The sequence below is a fragment of the Apium graveolens genome, chromosome 5 (assembly GCF_009905375.1).
Source record: "Apium graveolens cultivar Ventura chromosome 5, ASM990537v1, whole genome shotgun sequence".
Taxonomy (NCBI): Eukaryota; Viridiplantae; Streptophyta; class Magnoliopsida; order Apiales; family Apiaceae; genus Apium; species Apium graveolens.
In genome coordinates this window covers 208,592,406-208,607,470 of record NC_133651.1, presented here as the reverse complement: position 1 = coordinate 208,607,470, position 15,065 = coordinate 208,592,406, and the positions used below count along the sequence as shown (strand labels likewise).

The following is a 15,065-nucleotide window of genomic DNA, read 5'->3' as shown; positions in this document are numbered from 1 at the left end:
TTCAGGTTCTTTCGCAACATCGTTACAAAGTTCTAAATTATGTATCGTTCTGTTAAAAAACTTTAAAATTTCTAAAGTCTTAAATTTATTAGGCACGCCTTTAAAATTCCCCGAACTTCTTAGATAAAAAGTCTTAACTTCCCTTTTATATTGTGTTAAAGTCTCATACTCCCCGGGCACCCGTTTTTGAAAAAATTGGTAAACATTCAAATACCGCTTAGGGCGTGGAATTAAAAAAACTTGCATGGAGCCTAGCCCGAGACACTTGCTATATGAACCTCTTCTTATTGATTTTTGTGGATTCTAAGCAGAAGTATGGAAAGTCAAAGAAACTTGTGTGGTACCTAGTTCGTCACGCGTACTCTTCCAAATTATTTATCTTTATTTTATGTAAAATCTAAACTGGAACATAAAGTTAAAGAAATTTACATGAAATTTGATTCGGTACACTTTTTCTAAACCCCGTTATCTTCTATTTTACATGAACTCTAAACTGGCCGATAGGGTCAATGAATTCTAAGTAAAGTTTAATCATGCATACTTTAACGTAAATCTCTTTATCTTAATTTTACGTGGAGCCTATATCGACACATAAAGTCAAAGAAACATGTATAGAGTTTAGTCCGACTTTAAACTACTTAATCTTTGTTTTATGTGGAGCCAAAATGGATTCATGAAGTGAAAAGAATATGTGTAGAACCTAGTCCGACACCCCCGTTTCTTAAGATATATGTAGCAGTTAATCCAATTTTTTTATTTTTTGGTAGATTATATTAAATAACAATGGTTAATTATCTGTATACCTTGATTGATCTGATTCAAATGAATTTGTAACTTTTTAATTAGTTAATTAAAATAGCATGTAACTAATAGTTAATTAAAATTAGTTTTTAAAAATAAAATTTATAATAAAAAGAAAACCAGATTTCATTCAAATAAAATAAAAAGTACATAAATTTATTAATAAAATAATATATATGAATGTTGTGCTCATGTTTATTAATCAAATGAATGTTTGTTTTTATTAAATAAATATACAATTTTGATGTTTTTTTTTACATTTTTTAGGAAATAAAATAAAATATTATTATATATGATATAAATAGTTAACAATGATTAAAAATTAAATTTAAATAATTTATTATAGTATCTATGTAATATAATAAGAAAAAAGTAATTTAGATCACTGCCGAAGTTCGTCATAAATTTGAGTCAATTAGTAATTTTAATTTGAATTTTTGAATTATTAACAGTGGGAGATGGCTTAGTCTTACGGGAAGTAGGGCCAGACAAAATCTAATTAAAACTAACAACAAAATTGAATCGGGTAATTTCTGTTCATAATGGTTTAAATTTTTTTTAATATTTTAGTTATTCCGATTTTTCGATTTGAATCGAATAATATTAGTTTGGTTCGGTTTCTCGTATGGATGTAAACGAACTGAGCTGAGCCGAATTTTGTTCCTAACGAGCTGTGCCTGACCTTTTTTCTTCATGAACCAAGCCGAGCTGAGCCGAGCCGAACTTTCTTGTCGCACAAAATTGTGTTTGAGTTTGAGCTCGTTAAAGAACCAATCAAACCCGAGCTTCTATCGAACAAAAATAAGTCGAGCCGAACTCGAGTCCTTAACGAATAGTTCGTGAACAGTAACATTTAATTTTTAAGAAAATGATTGAAACTCACTTCGACCAATTTATTATTAATTTTGAGACAACCGAAACTCAAAGTTTAATCTATTAATCTCAAATAATTTGCCCGCAAGGGTTGGCTCAATTGGTTAAAGAGAGGAAAACTATCCTCTTGGTCACAGATTCGAATCCCACCGGAGGAGAATTTATGATTATGCCTCCTGAGTCAGAGCATGTCGCTTAAATGCGATTTACCTTGGTTCACGTGGTTTGCAGGCTATTGTGTGAGCCCGTAGGGCTTATCCAGTGTGCACCTGATTGGTAGAGGCTGCGGGTTACCTATGATAAAAAAAATCTCAAATAATTCAAATGATTTGTGTATTAAATATTTAGGAGTAATTTTAAACTTAAAATATTAGAAACATTATAAAAAATATGACATATTTATGTTTTTTCTGAATTTTAACGCGCCGAACGAGTTCGAGCCAAATTTGAGTTGCACATGTTAAAACTCGGCTCGAGCTCGTTAAGTTTATCGCACATATTTTTAAGTTCGAGTTCAAACTCGAATTTTTAAAGAACCGAACATATTTAAATCCTTAACTAGCCGAACTCGAGTTTGATTATGATCTCTGCGATAAACGGACTCTGTCGAAAAAATTATTTCAACTTAAAATAAAATATTGCCTCCAGAATGTTCCATCTATTATAATAATGATTATCAAATCTTACTAAGGAAGACTCGCGATACTTCGCACAACTTCTCTGAGAAGAAACTTAGTAAGGAAGAATTTTGATTAAAATCCTATCTTATCCTTTCGTAGCACGTGCAATCCTATCTTATCCTTTCATAGCACGTGCAATCCTATCTTATCTTTTCGTAGCACGTACAATCCTATCTTATCTTTTCGTAATACGTGCAATATTATCCTATCTTTCTGTAAGTATAAATAGGACCTTCAGTTATTGAAATCAGACACACTGAAAAATATATTAAACAACAATTCTCTCTCTTTAATTTCTACTCTCTCTATGTGTATTTATTAAGTCATACATTATCTAGTAATTCGAGATTTACAACACGTTATTCACAACACGTTATTAGCACGAGTCTCTGCCAACTGAAGCTTTATTCTCAAAAGAGCTACGACTTATTCTGACCCACGAGTCTTTATCAACTAAAACTATTTCATAAAAGAGGTACGATTTCTTTTACTCATTTTATTCTAATTATTATTACATATTTATTTATGTTACTGATTGAAATCTAAAAAGATGGCTATGCCGTCAAATAATATTATAAAGATGGTTCTGCCGTCAAGTAATACTACTATAAAGATTGTGTTGCCGTCAAGTAATAATCAAAAGTTTTCTGGCCGGCTATGTCGTCGTAACTTTTGTATAAGGGTATTATTTTAACTTTCCTGTTTAAATATTATGTGGCATATTAAATCTTATTTAAAATCTATTCAAAATGGCGAATCTTGCAAAATTAGAGTTTCTTGCTTTGGATGTTTCGGGGAATAATTATTTGTCATGGGTCATTAATGCGGAATTACACATTAGTGCTAATGGCCTAAAACATACTATTGACCCAGAAAAAATCCCAACTGTTGAACAAAATGCAAAAGCAATTATCTTTCTTAGGCATCACATCCACGAAGATCTAAAATCTAAATAACTCACTATCAAAAATCCACTCACCCTTTGGAATAATCTCAAGGATAAATTTGATCACCAGAAACTTGTTCACTTGCCATCTGCCCGATATGACTGGATTAATTTGAGGTTACAGGATTTAAAATCTGTATCTGAATATAATTCTACTCTTTTCAAGATCATCTCAAAATTAATTTTATGTGGTAAAAATATTACTGATGCTGAAATGATTGAAAAGACCCTCTTAACCTTTCACCCCAACATTATGATCCTGGCTGATCCTGGCTCAACAATATAGGGAGCGGAATTTTCAGAAATATGGCGAGCTAATATCTCTCCTTCTTGTGGCTGAAAAGAATAATGAGTTGCTACTGAAAAATCATCAGATACGTCCCACAGGCTCTGCCCAACTACCTGAAGTACATAACACGTCATTCCTGAAGAATGAACGTGAGAAATGGCATAGAGGAGAACGGGGTTATGGACGAAACCGTGGACGTAAAAATTTTTGTGGTCGGTTTCGCAATCAATATCATTCTGGCCACCAGAAATGGCAACGTGAAGTGCCAAATAAAAGAAAGGCACCCCAAGAAGGAGAGAACCGAGGCATCTGTCATAGGTGCGGATCTGAGGGGCACTGGAAACGTACTTGTCGCACACCCAAACATCTTGTTGACCTCTACGAGTCATCCAAAAGAAATAATGGAAAGAAAGTAGAAACCAACTTCGCTAATTATAATCTAATTAATGAACCAATCAATAAGGCCTCAAATGAAATAGACACTGGTGCTAATCTTTATTATGGTTTAGACGACTAGACTTCATATGTATTGTCTTGCTTTACTTATTTCCTTTGTGTTTTACTTATTTCCATTATGTACTCATTTTATGTACTTGTTTCATGTTGTTGTTCTATGTACTCGGTGTGTTTTTAATAAAGATGTTTTTCATTTATATATGTATAGAGATGGAAGATATATGCATTGTTGATTGCGCAACCACACACACTATTTTACAGAGTCAAAAATACTTCTCCCAGTTGACTAAAACCAACTCACATGTTTGGACGATATCAGGTACATCAAATATAATAGAAGGTTTTGGGAAAGCTAGTTTTCTTCTACCAAATAAGACACACATACACATACAAAAGGCTCTATACTCTATCAAGTCAACTAGAAACCTACTGAGTTTTAAAGAAATCCGTCTTAATGGGTTTCACGTTGAAACTACTAATGAGAATGAAAAAGAATACCTTTTCATCACCTCAAACATCGTTGACAATAAAAGGGTCTTAGAAAAATTCCACGCGGTTTCTTCAGGATTATATATTACGAATATACGAGTTCTTGAATCTCATAGTGTCAACATCCCCAAAGTCATAGACCCAAAACTACTTTCCCTTTGGCACGAACGACTTGGTCATCCAGGAGTATCTATGATGCGTCGTATCGTTGAAAATTCTGTGGGACATCCTCTTAAAACTTAAAAGATAATATCCCAAGATGAACTTCATTGTTCAGCATGTTCCTTAGGAAAATTGATTATCCGACCATCCCCAGTTAAGCTTCAAACCGAGTCCCCGAAATTCTTAGAAAGAATTCAAGGTGACATTTGTGGTCCTATTCATCCATCTTCTGGCCCATTTAGGTACTTTATGGTTTTAATTGATGCGTCAACTCGATGATCTCATGTATGTTTACTTACAACCTGAAATACAGCCTTTGCCAAATTACTTGCCCAAATAATTAAACTCTGAGCTCAATTTCCTGACCATCCCATTAAATCAATCCGACTAGATAATGCTGCTGAATTTACATCTGCAACTTTTAATGATTATTGTATATCAGTAGGAATCTTATTTGAACACACGGTAGCTCATGTACATACACAAAATGGTTTAGCAGAATCCTTAATTAAAAGACTTCAACTTATTGCTCGTCCCTTACTCCTAAGAGCAAAGTTACCTATTTATGTTTGGGGTCATGCAATACTTCATGCTGCAAATATAATTAGAATAAGGTCTTCTGCTTACCACAAATAATCCCCTCAAGAATTAGTTCTTGGTCAAGTACCTAATATATATCTCATTTAAAAGTATTTGGTTGTGCTGTGTATGTTCCTGTATCACCACCACAAAGAACTAAAATGGGACCTCAAAGAAGATTTGGTATATATGTTGGTTTTGATTCTTCGTCTAGTATAAGGTATCGGAAACCATTAACTGGTGATGTTTTTACTGCTCGCTATGATGATTGTCATTTTGATGAATTCATATTCCCTAAATTAGGGGGAGATAATGATTTGCATAAATTAAATTCCAAAATATCATGAAATGCATCAGGATTAAATTCTATTGATTCACGTACTAATCAATGTGAATCTGAAGTTCAAAGAATGATTATATGCAAAATATTGCTAATTAAATGTCGGATGTTTTTAGTGACTCTAGACATATTATAAGGTCACATATACCTGCGGTTAATGCTCCGGCACGAGTTGAAATCCCTACTAAGAAAACAATTCCTGAAGAATTGATTGGTGATTCAAAGCCACGCCAGAAGCGTGGTAGAACTATTGGTGCAAAAGATATTGTACCACAAAAATGAAAATTAATTGGAATTGCCCCAGAAGTGGCAAAAGTTTCAGAAAATACCCTAGAAGTGGTATTGCCTCCTGAAGAGGTTCAAGCCCCTGAAGTGGCTGTAACAAAACTCCCAGACGTGAGATTGCCTCCAGAAGAGAATGTTGCCCCAGAAGTGGCACATGCCCCAGAAGTGGCAAATGCTTCCACAGAAGCAAAGGTACCTGAAAACTATGAGATCTCAATGAATTATGTCCATAACGCGAAATTACTGGATCGTGGGAGTATTGAGGTTGATGATGTATATGCTTTTTCTGTGGCATCTGATATTATTATGAACTCTGATCCTAAACCACAAAGTGTGGAAGAGTGTCGACACGAGATGATTGGCCAAAATGAAAAATTGCGATTCAACAAGAATTGCAATCCTTACGCAAGAGAAATGTATTTGGACCTGCAGTCCAAACACCAATTGTTGTAGTCCCTGTCGGGAATAGATGGGTATTTGTACGAAAATGAAATGAGAAAAATAAAATTGTGAGATATAAAACCCGGCTTGTAGCCCAGGGATTCTCTCAAAGACCTGGTTTTGATTACCAGGAAACATACTCTCCTGTGATGGATGAAGTTACTTTTCGTTTTCTAATGGGTATGACTTGTATAGAAAAACTGGAAACACGTTTAACGGACGTTGTAACAGCATACCTATATGGATCAATTGATAGTGATATTTATATGAAAAATCCTGAAGGATTAAATATTTAGAACACTAAGCCTCGACATTTATATTATGTTAAATTACAACGATCATTGTATGGTTTGAAACAATCTGGTCGTATGTGGTACAACGGGCTTAGTGAATACTTATTGAATGATGGATATGTTAATAATCAAGTGTGTCCTTGCATTTTCATTAAACGATCATCAACTAGTTTTGTTATTATTGCTGTATATGTGGATGATTTGAATATTATCGGTACTACTGAAGATATTACTAATGCTGCTAACTATTTGAAAAATGAGTTTGAAATGAAAGATCTTGGAAGGACAAGATTTTGTTTAGGTATACAGGTGGAGCACTTGTCTTCGAGAATATTTGTTTATCAATCAAACTACACTGAAAAGATTTTTGATCGGTTCTACATAGACAAAGCTCATCCACTAACCACACCAATGGTTGTTCAATCAATCGAGATTGAAAAGGATCCTTTTCGTCCTAGAAAATAAGATGAAGAGGCTCTTGGACCTGAAGTTCCATATCTCAGTGCAATTGGCGCTCTCATGTATCTTGCAAACAATACACGACCTGATATTGCATTTGCAGAGAACCTATTGGCAAGATTTAGTTCTGACCCTACTAAAAGGCATTTGGATGGAATCAAACATATATTCAAATATCTTCGAGGGACAATCGATCTTGGACTATTCTTCCCAAACAATTCAAGATCACGACTAGTTGGATATGCAGATTCAGGATACATGTCAGATCCTCACTTTGGGCGATCACAAACAGGTTACCTATTTACATATTATGATACTGCTATCTCTTGGAAATCTACAAAACAGACTATGGATGTAACTTCATCAAATCACGCAAAGTTACTAGCAATTCATGAAGCAAGTAGAGAATGTACTTGGCTAAGGTCGGTCATTCAACATATTCGAGAATCATGTGGATTATCAAGTATTTCAGACAGTCCTACAGTTTTATTCGAGGATAACTCGGCCTGCATCAAACAACTTAAGAAAGGATATATTAAAGGGGATCGAACAAAACATATATTGCCAAAATTCTTCCACACTCATGAACTTCAAGAAAATGGTGATATTGATGTCCAACAAGTTCGCTCATGCGATAATCTGGTGGATATACTTACAAAGTCACTACCTACATCAACATTTGAGAAGCTAAGAAACAATATGGGTATGCGGAGGTTAAAAAGTTTGCTACATCAAAATGTCAAAATGTGAGACATTTTATTCAGGGGGAGGCTGTACTCTTTTCCTTTCGTCAAGGTTTTTATCCCACTGGGTTTTTCCTTGCAAGGTTTTAACGATGCAGTCAATCTTTGCAATAACTCACATTTGACAATCAAGGGGGTGTTATAATAATGATTGTCAAATCTTACTAAGAAAGACTCGCGATACTCACTAAAGAAGACTCGCACAACTTCTCAGAGAAGAAATTTAGTAAGAAAGAATTTTGATTAAAATCTTATCTTATCCTTTCGTAGCACGTGCAATCCTATATTATCCTTTCGTAGCACGTGCAATCCTATCTTATCTTTTCGTAGCACGTGCAATCCTATACGTGTAATCTTATCATATCTTTCTGTAGGTATAAATAGGAACTTCAGTTATTGAAATCACACACATATTAAACAACAATTCTCTCTCTTCAATTTCTACTCTATGTATTTATTAAGTCATACATTATCTAGTAATTCGAGATTTACAAGGGTGATGGCCTCAAATGTCACTTTTAGGGGGCAAATGGCCCCCATTGTCACTTTCTGAATAATTGGCCCCAAATGTCACTCCAAAACGTAGTTTCAGGTGAAGTTTTTGTTATTAATGAAAAACGCGATTTTGTGTTCTGTTTTCAATTTTTTTCCAAAAAAAATTTGAAAACGCAACTTCAATTTGTGTTTATGGGGGCAAAACACAATCTCAAAATGAGTTTTTCATATTAACTCATTTTGGATCTGCGTTTTGATTTTTTTTTTTTGCATCCTGAGAAAAACTCGGTTAGAAACTGCGTTTTTACGAAAAACTCGGTTTGAAACGCCGTTTTTATATTCATAAACTCAAGATGAGACTGGTTTTTGACCGAAACTATTTCTGAATTTGCGTTTTCATCAAAAACTCAATTTGAAACCGCGTTTTTACACAAAAACACGAAACGAAACTGCGTTTTTCTTTTATTTCAAAAAAAAAACTGTTATAGAAAAACTCAACACAAGACTGCGTTTTTCGTTTATTTTTAAAAATTTCACCCGAAATACCGTTTTCAAGTGACATTTAAGGTCAAAAATTCAAAAAGTGACATTGAGGGTCATTTGACCTCAAATAAAGACATTCGGGGCCTTAATTCGATTTACAACACGTTATTCACAGCACTAGGGCTGTTCACGAACAGAGCTGTTCGTGAACAAGCTCGGGCTCGGCTCGTTAAGGGCTCGTTCGGCTCGGCTTTTTCACAAACTCGAGCTCGAACTCGAACACATAAATGTGTTCGTTAAGCAAAACGAGCTCGAGCCGAGTTTTAATATGTTCGACTCGAGCTCGGCTCGAACTCGGCTCAAATTCGGTCGGCTCGAACTCGCTCGATAAAGCTCGAAAAAAATACATATAATCATATAACCAGAGAGAGATGGAGAAAGATAATGATATGGGTTATTCCCAATTACAACCAAATCAAGCAAATATATCTTGAAACACAATTCACATCTATAAAATCACTTCTTGATATTACTAACAGCAACGTCTCGAATCTGGCCGGCATAAGCTGCGGTAACGAGGAGCGGCGAGAAGGGGCCGGGGAATGATCGGAAAACTGGATCGGAGAAGGCAGAGATGTTGAGAATCAAAGAAGAGAGCTTGTGGAAACCTTAGATTGTTGATCTGGTCTCGCCATCATAATTATTATTTATGAAATTGAAGGAAGCAAGAGATAAGTAAGGAGGTGTGTATGAATTAATTTATATAAAAAAAAGGGAAAATGGAATGTGGAAAAAACTTGAGGCTGATATACGGTGATGATGCCTTTATAAAAACGAAGGAGATGGTTTTGTAATTGAATGTATAAATGCAAGTTGTAAGTTGTGACAGTGAGGATAAGTGGGTTGGGCTTCTGTTGTGGGCTGGGTTTGATTAGTTGATTTGGGCTAATGGAATTATATTTTTGCTTATTTTTTAACTAGTAGCTCGATTACAACTCGAACTCGGCTCGTTTCGGTTCGGCTCGTATTTGTTCGCGAACAAGCTCGTGTTCGGCTCGTTACATAACGAGCTCGAGCTCGAACAAGATTTTTTATCCGATAGAAAAGCTCGGCTCGACTCGGTTCGTCAGAAAAATATGAAAGCTCGGCTCGTTTACATCAAAACTCGGCTCGACTGGATTCGTGAACAGCCCTACATAGCACCACCATCCTATTTTTCTTCCTACCGAAGAAAACAAATGCAGATCTCAACTCAATAAAACCTCCTTGTTTTTTCATCTCAAATTGGCAAATTACAAACAACATCGATACAACTAATTAACGATATACATGGAGAGAGGAAGAAATGGACGAGTGTCGCGAGGAATGCTACCGCTACTGGTGTTTCACGCGGTGAGCGAGTACTCCAGACTCGATCGGAAACCTCCTGTGACGGCGGCGCTAGTGGCGGCGAATACGCTGATATATTTGAGACCTAAGTTTATTAATCATCTCATTCCTACTATTGATCAAGTCTGGTTCAATCCCAATCTCATTCTCCAGGTATCGAATTTCAAACGTTTTGATCATTTTTTTGCCTGATTAATGCATTTATTGGTTATGATGAAACAGTGTATTGATTTTTCATTGCGATCTGCGAAGTTGTTTTGAGGTGAAATGTTTGTAGAGTTAGGGTTTCGAATTTACGAGTTAAAGCTGAATTTAGAAAGTTAGGGTGTAGTTTAATTATTTAGCTAGTGAAGGCGGATAAGATGATATTACTTGTTGTGCTACTGCGTTATATTTTCTGAGAGCGTACTATCACACGGAAAGTGATTTGTTAGATTCTGATTGCTAGAAATTTGTAGATCATAAATTTGGCCACGAACAGTTTGGTGAAACTATTATCCCTACAGGATTTAATTGAAACTATTTTTCAATTGCATAACAACATTTATATATTGGTGAGAGGGTAAAAGTAAACTGTTTGATTATCATTTGAATCTGAGGTCAATGGCGTAGTTACTTGCGTGTGTCATGATGAGATGGGAAGCGGTTGGTTTCTTCTATAAATTTGAAATTAATTGTGTAATAATAAAGGTTTCTGGAGGACAAGGCTAACTTTTTGTACTGTAGGCATGGTATAAATTGCTGACTGCTTATTTGCCATCACTTCCATCACTGTAATGTGCTTAGATTGCTGAAGGAAGCAGTGCATATTTGCATTAGATATCAGACTTTTTTGAGGTTGAAACTATTGTATGTTGTTGCTTTATGGCAGAAGAGTGCAGACAAATTCATAGTTGATGTTAATAAACACGTTTGTATTTGTTTTTAGAGGGAAAAGTGTATTGCAATAACTTATTTTCACAGATTGACTTTGTACTTCTTGTATTTTCTGGTATTGTTGGAAAATCAATGATATCAAGTTTATTTCACTGACATTTTTTTTAATTATTCACTGTCTTATAATGCACATCTTTTCTTTATAATCAGAGTATGTGATTGCTAACAATTAGGGAGAACTTACTGCTTTCCTTTGACATCATATTATTCCAATTGCTAGAAACAATGTGATTATTGAACTGATGTAGTTCAACATCTAATGATGTTAGTTGCTTTGTTCCAAGTTCTATAGTCTTTTGAAGCATCTCTTCTTTCTCTTTATCCATATGTGTTACCTTTATTATCGTTATAATTCATTTGTGGTTGAGCAGAATGGGGATCTCAGACGCTTACTTTTGTCACCTTTTTACCACATAAACGATTCACATCTCGTTTACAACATGATGTCACTCTTGTGGAAAGGAGTCCAGTTGGAGAACTCAATGGGGAGCGTTGAGTTCACAGCTATGGTTGCTACCTTACTTGGGTTATCTCAGGGCATTACAATATTGCTGGCAAAAGCTCTTGTAGTTTTCTTTGATTATGAGAGACCCTACTACAGAGAGTATGCCGTTGGATTTTCTGGTGTTCTTTTCGCCTTGAAGGTTGTCCTCAATTCTCAATCGAATGATTATAGCTATGTATATGGACTAATGGTGCCATCACGTCTAGCGGCATGGGTTGAACTGATTCTTATTCAAATGTTTGTGCCTGGTGTCTCCTTCCTTGGCCATCTTGGTGGGATCCTTGCTGGGATCGTGTACATGCGCTGGAAGTCCTCTTACTTGGATCCTCGCCCATTGCGAACAGTAATTGGTGGTTTTTACAGTTTTCTGAGTTGGCCCTTAAGGATGGTCCGAGGAATTAGTCAGAGGCGTCGAATCACTGGTAGGGGAACAGTGGGGCGGGATCAGATGAGAAATGCTCCTGCGCCTTGGAGTTGCCCTGCATGTACTTACGACAATTCTGGCTGGTTAACTGTGTGCGAGATGTGTGGAACAAGTCCGAGTGGCGAGGATGCTTTGTTATCCTCTAGTTTGTCAAATGATCAGCCCCCTCTGGAAGATCACCCTTCATTGGAAGAATTACGTAATCGGAGGGTTCAAAGATTTGGAAGATGATAGAAATTAAGTTGATTTATGTTTTTGTAGAGTCCTACATTACTCATACGCAGAATCAGTCTCTTCGTGTATCATAAGATAGAAAACTTACAGTATTATTGTCAATGAAGGGATGGACGGCAGAAAATTTGTTAATAGTGCCACTGCAAGTATAGGTTTTACATTCTATTGCGGTAGCTGTTGGAACAATATCTTATGTTTGTGGTGTAATAAGGGGAAAATCTAGCAAGGTGCACCGGGACACTAGTGGCCCTTAAAATAAAAAAATTACCAATTTTTATAATTAATTTTTTTGAAAATATATGAAAGTGATCCCAAAAATTCAAAAAATATAAAGATGTATTCACAAAAATATGATCGGCAACCCCTGAAATATAATTACAGAATCCGCCCCAGATTTATATTGTCTACTGAGATTTGTATTGTCTACCGAGGATAGTTGTGTATAGTTGTGTCAATTAAAGGATCCTAAAAAATATATTACAAATTACCCGGCACATTTACCATGTCAATATAAGGGGTGTATGGGATTCTGAAGGATTTTTATGGATTTTAAAAATCATGGGTTATTCAATTTGGATTTGAAATAATCCTTTAAAATCTGAAAATATCTAACAAATATTGGAAAAAGTCTTTTAAAATCTGAGTGTATTCAATTTAGATTTAAAAAAATCAATCAAAATTTGGTGGTATTCAATTTGGATTTTAAAATATCCATCAAAATTTGATGGTATTCAAAAGTCCATGGATTTTCTTTTATTTAAAAAAGTTGTGGATTTTGATGGATTTGCTAGTACATTTTTAATATATTGAAATCTCTTCAAAATACATGAGATTTTGATGGATTTCTAAAAAACTCCACAAAATCTGCAAGACTTTACAAGATTTTGGATCAACTCCATCAAAATTCACGAAAAATTAAAATCAACGAAAATCTTTTAAAATCCATAGATTATTAACAATCTTTTAAAATCTGAAATGAATACACCCCATAAATGTGACGAAGTAACACCTTTTTTTCAGAGGGAAAATTATTTTTGGACGTTTGTTTATTCCCCATTTATTGGTGTTTGTTTGGTTTAACCAAAAAATATATATTTTTATACGGAGATTTATTTTTTAAAGTGGTTATGAATGTTTAGATTATATGACTTGTACTTTTCTTTTTGGAGGCCATATGACTTCAACTTTCTTAGGAGGAAAATGATTTTTAAATTAAATGTTTATCCATGCTTTTTAATGTTTAATCAAATAATTTGAATTCAGTTCGGGGAAATTAACTTTTGACAAATTATTTAGAAAAAAAGTGTAAGGTTTCATCCGGAAGCTATTATAGCAAAAATGTTTATAAATTGAATTAAATCGTATCAAATCAACTAATAAACAATAATATATATTTTTTAAATAAAATAAATTCAATAACAATGAGCATTAATTGATAATAAATTTATACTGTACTATAATAATCTGAATCAGATATAGTTTATACTTTGGTTAACCCTTCATTTTGGTGATCCCTTTTTATCACGACCGTCGGATCTTTTTTGTTAGATATATTTGAGATGTCATCTCTAATATGTTTCATGTTTAGTTTTCAGATCTTAACAAATAGGAAATATCAGTACTTACTGGAATCAGTACTTACTGGAAGTCAGAACTTAAGGATATCAGGATTTAGATTATCAGAAGATAAATATCAGAAGATGGATATTAGAACTTAAGTACGGGAGGACTAACAGTAAAGGAAGGAAACTGATTTACAGGAAAGAAGAACGAGACTAATACAAAAAGAAGATATGCATGGAAAGAGTTAGAGAACTTAAAGAATTGTATAAGATATCTGATCGATATATTTTAGGAGACAGAATTATATTTCAAATCAATTAGAAGTTATCTTGTAACTGTGTACTATATAAACACTGACATAGGTTTACACTATATGTGTTATCATTATCGAGAAGATCATACATTGTAATCTAGCAGCTCTCGTGATATTTGTTCATCACTGAGAGAGAACAGTTCCATTGTAACAGAGTTTATTATATTGAATATATATGTTTACTATTACTTGTGTTCGAAATCGATTTGATTGTATTCTACACTGTATTCAATCCCCTTCTACAGTGTTGTGTGACCTAACAATTGGTATCAGAGCTTATCTGTTAACACACATACAGTAAAGATCCAAACAATCATGTCTGAAGAAGCAGAAAATCCAACCAAGCCCACCAAAACTGAAGAAACTAAAAACACTCAAATCCACAGTCGATATGAGACTATTAGGATTCCCATACTGGGACCTTCTGAGTACCCCATATGGAAAGTGAAGATGGCTATGTTTTTGGAAGCTACAGATCCAGAATACCTTGACATAATTAATGAAGGACCGCATAAGCCAACCAAGCTCTCTGTTGTAGTTGCAGATCAGCCAGCAAAGATCATAACAAAGGAGAAAAGTGAGTATACAGCTGAAGATATCTCATCCATTTCCAAGGATGCAAATGTAAGGCATTTGTTGCATAGTGTCATTGATCATGTCATGTCAAACAGGGTAATTCATTGCAAGACTGCAAAAAAGATATGGGATGCTTTGGAGACAAGATGCCAGGGAACTGATGCAATTAAGAAGAACAGGAGGACTATACTCACTCAAGAGTATGAGCACTTTGACTCAAAAAGTGATGAGTCATTAACTGACTTATATGACAGGTTTGTCAAACTCTTGAATGATCTGTCACTGGTGGACAAGGAATATGATCTTGAAGA

At 34.7% G+C, this 15,065-nt stretch overlaps 2 protein-coding genes across 2 annotated transcripts; both read left to right on the top strand.

Moving 5' to 3' along the window:
* The first annotated feature begins 7,153 nt into the window (after positions 1-7,153).
* On the top strand, positions 7,154-7,843 carry LOC141660624 (secreted RxLR effector protein 161-like). Its single transcript, XM_074467613.1, has one exon. The coding sequence runs from the start codon at positions 7,154-7,156 to the stop codon at positions 7,841-7,843; it is 690 nt and encodes a 229-aa protein (XP_074323714.1).
* Positions 7,844-10,023: 2,180 nt separating this feature from the next.
* Positions 10,024-12,495, top strand: LOC141724757 (rhomboid-like protein 14, mitochondrial). The gene is made up of 2 exons (XM_074527010.1): positions 10,024-10,356; positions 11,511-12,495. Exons 1-2 carry the CDS (start codon positions 10,144-10,146, stop codon positions 12,297-12,299), a joined length of 1,002 nt encoding a protein of 333 aa, XP_074383111.1. The 5' UTR covers positions 10,024-10,143; the 3' UTR covers positions 12,300-12,495.
* Positions 12,496-15,065: the final 2,570 nt, after the last annotated feature.